This window comes from Microtus pennsylvanicus, chromosome 7, assembly GCF_037038515.1.
Source record: "Microtus pennsylvanicus isolate mMicPen1 chromosome 7, mMicPen1.hap1, whole genome shotgun sequence".
NCBI lineage: Eukaryota > Metazoa > Chordata > Mammalia > Rodentia > Cricetidae > Microtus > Microtus pennsylvanicus.
The window spans coordinates 76,287,779-76,295,149 of record NC_134585.1 but is presented as its reverse complement, the minus strand read 5'-3'; the positions used below and the strand labels follow the sequence as shown (position 1 = coordinate 76,295,149).

Here is a 7,371-nt window from a genome sequence, read left to right as displayed (position 1 = left end):
CAGCTCACTGCGGCTGCGGGCTTCACGTGAACCGCCCGAGTGGAGCCGGGGACACCAGCGCCACCGCGCCGGCTCCTGCCCTGCGCTCGCCCCCTCGCGGCTCCGCACCGTGGACCCGGCCCGCCACCCACCCACTCGCCTGCTCAGACCGGAGCCCCACCCGACGGCGTCCGAACTTCCTTCTCTGGCCGCACTTTCCGCGCCAGTCACCCAGCCCGAAGTGAGGGTGGAGGAAAGCGTAGCGGACAGCGGACGGAGAAGGGGGAAAACGGGAGTTTGCAAAGCTACTCCATGGCGCTTGGGTGGTGCAGAGGGGTCGGGAGTCGCGGAAGAGAGGGGGCAGCTGTAAGGTTCCCCGACTTTTGGAAGGTGGAGGGGCCAGGCAGACGTGGGTCCCTTTAAGATCCACCCTCCCCCTCCTCTCTACACCCCGCTTCCAGCCTTTCCCTCCCTCTCTTAGAGGCCAATTTTGTTAATTAAATGTTTTGTTTGCGACGAAGCTCTCATTCATTGCGGACACGTCATTCGGAGTAGATCTAAGCCAGAGACCAGATCTCATTAGATAAAGCCCATCAGAACTAAGAAAATGGAGGAGCCACTAATTAAAGCTTTTAATTGTGCAGATTCGCTGCAGCAAGGCCGCTGCTTTATCTGAAATCTTGAAGGAGAGGAGCAGAAGCCCAGCTCTGCTCAATCGACACTTGGCCACGGAGTGGGGGAGGTAGTGGGGGGGGGACACCTCCCTCTCCGTTCTACCCCCACCCTCCCATTGGCTCGCCCAGCTCCCCCCAGCTTTTTAGCCAGATCTTGGTTGTTTAAAAATCAACAACAAAACAAAACAAAAAAACTCCAAGTGAGACCATGTAAAAGCCCCTTAATAAACTGCACTGTGGTCCCAACCAGGCAAAGGGGTCTTCTTCACCTGGTGACATACAGAGGGACTGGGCCACTCATCAGTAGTCCTAGGTGTCAGAAGCACTGAAAGCTACCCCGACAAGTGAATTTGGGGGCGTCTGGGAGAGGGGATGTCTGGGAGAGAAAGGAATGCCAGCACATTCTTCATTTCCTCACCCTTTGGCTTCCTTAAAGGACAGAGAGAAAAGTAGGCCTTCAGGTATCTCTATGGGGCTAGATAGGAGGCTGGGCTTGAGGTTCCCTGAGCCAAGTGTGCGGCTGTCCATGAGCCATTGGGCACTGAACTAGAATCCGTTTCTCCTGGGCAGACAAAAGTTTGGCAGAGTAGCATCTAATTCTAGAGCAAGCCAAATTCCAGCCCAAAAGTTCAGAGGCAAAAAGAAGCAAGGCTCCAAGATTATTTAAGGTTTAGAGCTGTGGGCGCATCCTCCACTAGATCCCAAGAAAAACGCCAAAAGGGCATTTATTATTTGACCCCAAGAACAAGGAAAGGAATGGACCCCGTTCCCAGGAAGCCACTTGCCTAAACTTGTCCCGTGGGAATCCAAGTGGACCCATCTCCTGTTTAATTAGTGGTAGTCAGAAGCAAAGATAGGTCGTCGCCCCCTTGAAGACACTTGAGCTGAAACTGCACCATTTACCAAATCTTAACTGTCAATTTTCCCACTTCAATCCGCCTTCCTTTCTTAGCACACTTCTGTCTCCACTTAATTCTAATACTGTCAAAGCTCATGGCTCGGCTTGGAAGGAGAACCAGAAAGCATCACACCCAAGCTCCTGCTGATTTCCCAACATTTACTTCTAAAAGAACACTTAGTGAAATTAATGCAGCCCTATTAATTTAAAAATAAAAGCTCCCCCCTCCCATACTTCTTTCACTTGACTGATGGAGGATGCTAGCCGAGTGGATATAGGTTGCATGATCCGAATACCCAAACGTCATTTCACTCTAATGATAGCACCAGAGGCAAGCACACCCATCCTCAGCTCCAAACTGCACTGGGATCGTGCACAGCATCAAACACAGACGACGACGACAACCACAGCGGGGCAAGATTCCGAGTAAAATATCCTGTCCACTATTTCCCCAAAATGAAGACAGGATTGAACGTTCTTCCTAATCACTTTATGGACAAAGGTTTAGAGCAGAAACAAATAGAAGGAAACTCTTTTAAGTGTGTGTTTTTCTAGTATCGGTGTGCCTGTCTTTTTTTTTTTTTTAATTACTGGATGTTGAAACAGAACACCTCCTAGAAGCATTCATGTGCATCAGTCTATCAAACCATTTACTCAAATTAAATGTGTAATCCTTCAAATGCCTCCTTTCAAATTAATGAGTTTAAGTAGCTTGAGTTCACCTGAAAAGATCCTATAGGCACCTGACCTCCTGAGTTCTTTCCATTAGCTGCCCTGAAGCCTGTTGGAAAAGGCTGCTTACGAGGACATGACTGTTCCTATACATTGCTTTAAATTGAAAGATTAGCATAATCCTATAGTCTCTTTGGGGGATCAAGGGCAGTGCTACAAACGGCAACAACAACAAAAAAAAAACAAACCCCAACATTCTTCAAATGAAAAAAAAAAAAACCCAGGTTCTCCACCAAAAGCCACACACCAACAGTGAGTGACTCTGACAAACCTTTCCAGTGAGCCTATGAAGAAAAACACTGCCACTAGGTCTTGTTTTTATTTTATTATTATTTACTATAAAAAGAATTACAAGTCTTAAAACTGATGGGTAATCAGTGTTTTTCACAAGCACAAAGAATGAGTCACAGCATTCCGCTCAAAAAAGTTGAAAAGTGCTTATGTAAATATCATAATTAGCCATCGAATAATTTCTCACTAACTGCACTTTTATTTTTAAATAAACCTTTTGTCTCTGAGTGTGAGTCCCCGCTTAGGTCTGAGAAAGCACCTGAACGCCTACATTTTAGACAGGCTTACTTTTTTAACCTGAAGCCTAAGCTGAGGCTACACTTAGAATTTATTCCAGAGGATGCCCAGCCATGGACACTTAACCGCCCAAGTACCACCAGACCAGAGTTTTTAGTCTTACTTTGTCTTCAAATGCTGTAAAATTAACACATGCTTTTTTGAGTCCCTTAAATGCCACCAACTAAAGGGTGTTTTTTTTGCTTTTTTTTTTTTTTTTTTTTGAAGTGAAGTCTGTCATGAATCCCCATGGATGTCCTCTCCTTCCTTAAACCCCTGGTAACCCCTAGACCTGTTCCTGCTGGGCTCACCCATCTGGCAGAAAGGCAGCGGACTTACCTAATGTAGTCATTTCTGCAGAGGATCATGCCGCTCTTGGTGTAACAGGACGTGCCGATGTCGCCCAGCTGCGCCTGGCAGCAGGAGCACTTGAGGCAGCGGCTGTGCCAGTAGCTGTCCATGGCATAGAGCAGAAAGCGGTCCGCAATCTTGCCCCCGCAGCCTGCGCAGCGCTTCCAAGAGAGGGAGCCGGCCGTCACCGGGGGCGGCTGCGAGCTGCTGCCCGGGTTCACCATGGTCTAGGGAGAGAGAAAAGACAAAAAGGACGATGCAAAAGTTAGAAGTCGATCTCCGGGCGCCTGAAGCCAGCGCGCTCCCCTCCTCCCTCCCCCAGAGTGGCTGCAAGAGAAGCAGCAGCAGGGCCAGGGCGGGAAGGAGGCCGATCGAAGAGAAGGGAAGGAGGGAGGCTCGCCGGCAGCAGCCGCCTGTTTACTTTTCTCAAGCTTTGTTCTGGGGCCACGAGCTGCTCTCAACTTTCCAAAGCGCTCGCCGCCGCTGACAATTTCAGCTCGGGGACTGTCAAAACTCCGAGAGCCAGGCTCGGTGGCGCGCTCCACCCCTCTCGGCGCCTCCTCCTCCCCACACCCCCCCCCCCACCAGCGCCCGCCTCCGCCCGCTCCTCCCGCCGCCGCCCGCCTCCAGCAAATGAGGGTCAAACCCACCCACCGCCGCGCCCGGCCCCTCCCCGGCCCCCGCCGAGCCCCGCGAGCCAGCCGCGGGCCGCTGGAGGTGGCCGCCCGACGAAGCCACGTTCCCTCCCGAGCTCTGCCGGGGGAAGTGAGGCTGCAGTTCATAAGTTGCAAATAGTTAGGGGTTTTCTGCAAGGCGGGGGGGGGGGGGGGGGCGGGGGTGTGGAGGGAAGGAAAGGCCGAGGGAGAGTTGGAGGTGGTGGGAGGGGAGGGGAGGCAAGGTGGCGAGAGGGGAGGGGGGGGGTGCCGGGTGTAAAGTTGCGAAACTGGTTTTTCGTATTTTAAACAGCACCTTTCACATGCCATTGTGGTGACCGCCATCTCCCATTATTGTTCCAAATCTCATTTCATTTTGAAGATCAATGAGTGTTTTCAGGACACAGGCAAGGATAATAGATCATTGAACTTTAGGATGCCTGTTAACTTCCTATACAAACACTCTCCACTTTGGTCTCGCTAATCTGCCCTTGATCAGCAATTTAAATGCTAGAGCTTTGTTCCTCCAAGGGGGGGGGGGGAGTAGATACTGTGTGAGGAGGCGCTATTGAGGGACACATAAGTTAAATTCAAGCCAGTCCTGCTGTCACCCAAAACTGATTTTAAACACCCCCCCCCACACACACACACTTTCTAATGAATGCCACAAGAGAAGCAACTGGGGTATAATATAGGAATCAATTTATAAAGCTTAGCTTAAACCGATTAATTTGTTGCCTCCAATCCGGAGTCCAATAAAGTCCTAGGGTTTCTCCAGTCACTTATTCTATAAAAAGATCAAGTTATTTACTGCCAATTAAGCAGCCTGTTTTGTCTTTGTCCTCTGTATGCCGAGAGTGTGGGCTCCCCCAGGCTCCCCAAGACATACAGCAGATACCTCAGAAAGGAGAGGGCCAACTTTGTCTGTCCCCAGCCCAACTTAACTGCAGCAAAGAACAGGGGAGAAGGAACGAGAGAAGGACTCCGGTTCCTTAAATAGGCCGATTTTAAACACATTTCCTCCGAAAGAGTCCCGGAACGTGTGTCCAGTGACCGCACAATAAACCAGAATAAGAACTGCACCAATTAAGCTGTAACAAAACCCTGAGACTCTGGAAACAGGACCGCTCTAAAACCCATTAGCATTGCATTTATCCGAATGCATCATACCTTTATGTAAATTGATTTATCTGATGCATTTACTCGAGGAATTGCTTTTTGTTACAATTTCAGCCCTAACCCAAATGAATCTGCATTTCCTGCCCTAGGTCTTTAAACTGTCCTCCCCCCCCCCCCGTTTTAATCGCTCCGAATTCCTTTTTAAAAGGGGAGGGAGGAGATTCCAAGCTGCTCCCCGCCCCCATCTTTAGTGAGAGGTAAATATATATGTATTTTTTTTTTGAAAAGGAAACATTACACTGAGAAAAGCATCCAGTAACCCCATTAGCTAAAGCTCTTAAGGACAAGCAATACCTTAATGCTGATTAAATCTAAAAGAGATGAATCAAGAGGACTGACCAGAAACTGACTCCCCTGATAACTAAGGACGGGCCCTCATCAAGTTTCATTTAGAGTTGGAAAAAAAAAGAAAGAAAGCTTTTAAGTTAAATAGGCTTATACTCTAGTAATTACATAGCCAAGCAATTTAGGTCCTGGGATAGCCAGTGAAATAGAAAGCAGAGCTGGCAGCTAGAGGCAAAATCTGCCCCCCTTTAACAACGTCTCTGGTGTTTTTTAATGGAGACCAAGGGAGAGACAAACGTAGCGCTGGCCATTTGTAGTACAAAAATGGATGCTTAATTCATGTCTTGATTTTAATTAGGTGATTCACCGGATTTCTCCTGGATTGGAACAAAAGACTTATAAGCCAAGAGGAATTCTTTTTAAAAAGAGAACAGGCAATGCCGGATCCTGGTCACTTAGAGCTTTTCGGTCCCTGTTTCAAATAGTGTTGGGGGGGTCATGACTATGGCCCCCACCCACGCACACGCCACTTCTCATCTAAGCAGCCCCTGTCTTTCCTTTAGGAACTGGAACTGCCCCCAGACCTCTCGAGGGTCCCCACCAGCCCGGTCTCCAAGAAGAACCCTTTTGTAAGCAAGGAACCGCTACAAAGCTGGCGGCCCGGGGCTGCCCTCGGTGCTAGCTCGCAGGCCGGCCTCGTAGTTTCAGACTCACGCATTATCTAAGGCGACGTATTGTTTACTTGCAATTTGGGACGGTCAAGGGAAGGAAGCCAAAGAAAACAGCCCCAGCCCCGACCAGTTCCCACCCCCTCGCCCCTTCCCCGCTCTCGGTGCCCCCAGCCACCCCCTTACCTGCTTCTCCCCTATATTGCAATACTGCGAGAGGCGGCGGCGGCGGAGAAATGCGAGCGGAGCCGCTCGGCTTCCAGGGCAGGGGCGCCGGGGCCGGCGGAGCTGGAGGGAGGGAGGGAGTTCTCGCAGAAGCAGGAAAGGGGAGGAGGGGGCTAAGGGCTGATTTTTTTTTTAATCGCGTGGCTCTGGGGCGGGTAGAGGGAGCCCCACGCTAAGTGGCAGGCGGCCCAGCGCAGAAGTGTCAAGTCTCAGCCCGCGGGTCCTGGTCCTCAGCCCCCGGCTGCGCGCGAGCAGCTGCAGGCGCCCTCGGCCCGGCCCGTGCGGCGCAGCGGCAGCCACTGCTGCAATCGCGGCTGCAAGTTTGGCAATGTGGCTTCACTTTGTACGCGCCCCCGCCCCCGCCGCGCCCGCGCGCTCCTCCTCCTCCGCCGCCGCCTTCCTCCCGCCCGCCCGCTCCGGGCCGCCGGCGGCTCGGCCGAGCTCTTGCCCGCCCCCCTCCCGCGACCTGCGGCCCGGGAGCGGCGGTGCAAGCTCGGCCCCGCGGCCCGCGCGACGGCGCACGGAGTGGAGAGCTGCGGACCGGCCGGGAGCGCTGCACCGATCGGCTGCCCCGCTGCTGCTGCCCGGCTCGGAGGCGGCGGCGCGGGCCTCTAACCGGCTCGCTCGCTCCTTCGGCGGCGCTTACACATGTGTTACTGACAGAGCAGAATCCCAACTACTCCCCGGCTCTGGCGCCGACGTCAGCGACCCTCAGCCACTGGGCGGCCGGATTGTTCAGGCGGAATAATAAAACCTGCCAATCCGGGGAAGGACAAAGGGTGACTGAAACGAGACTCGGGGGGCGGGGAGCGAGGCGGGCGGCTGAGCGGGCCCGGCCCGGGAAGGCGGGGGGCCAGGGTCGGGGGACGAGAAGGGATCCCGGTGGCGCGGAGGACGCGGCCAGCGAGCGCGTGCCCAGGCTCGGGACCACACCTGCCCGGGCGTGGGGACGCGTGGAGCCACCCCCGGAGGGCCTCGGGGATCGCCTTCCCTGGCCCAGAGAGCAGACCCTCGGGAAACTTACTTTCCCAGAAATGGGTCTCTTCCTGGTAGGGTACAGGATTCTTTCTGCCGGAGGGAGGTAGACTTCACACAGGCGCAAAAGCTCTGGTTTTGTTTAATTCACGGGATTGCAGATTTCAAAACCTTAGGGAAAGTAG

The 7,371-nt window shown here is 52.7% G+C and overlaps 1 protein-coding gene across 2 annotated transcripts in view; it reads right to left on the bottom strand.

Moving 5' to 3' along the window:
* The window catches only part of Lmo4 (LIM domain only 4), a 16,576-nt gene extending 9,716 nt beyond the window's left edge, over window positions 1-6,860 (bottom strand). The window contains exons 1-2 of one of the 2 annotated variants that reach the window (XM_075981172.1): window positions 6,173-6,860; window positions 3,190-3,428 (exon numbers count right to left, since the gene is read on the bottom strand). In XM_075981172.1, the coding sequence (XP_075837287.1) occupies window positions 3,190-3,425 (236 nt within the window). In that variant the 5' untranslated portion in view covers window positions 3,426-3,428; window positions 6,173-6,860. Of the gene's footprint in view, window positions 1-3,189; window positions 3,429-3,622; window positions 3,777-6,172 lie in introns of those variants that run through there. The other variant, XM_075981173.1, reaches the window with a different exon arrangement.
* Window positions 6,861-7,371: the final 511 nt, after the last annotated feature.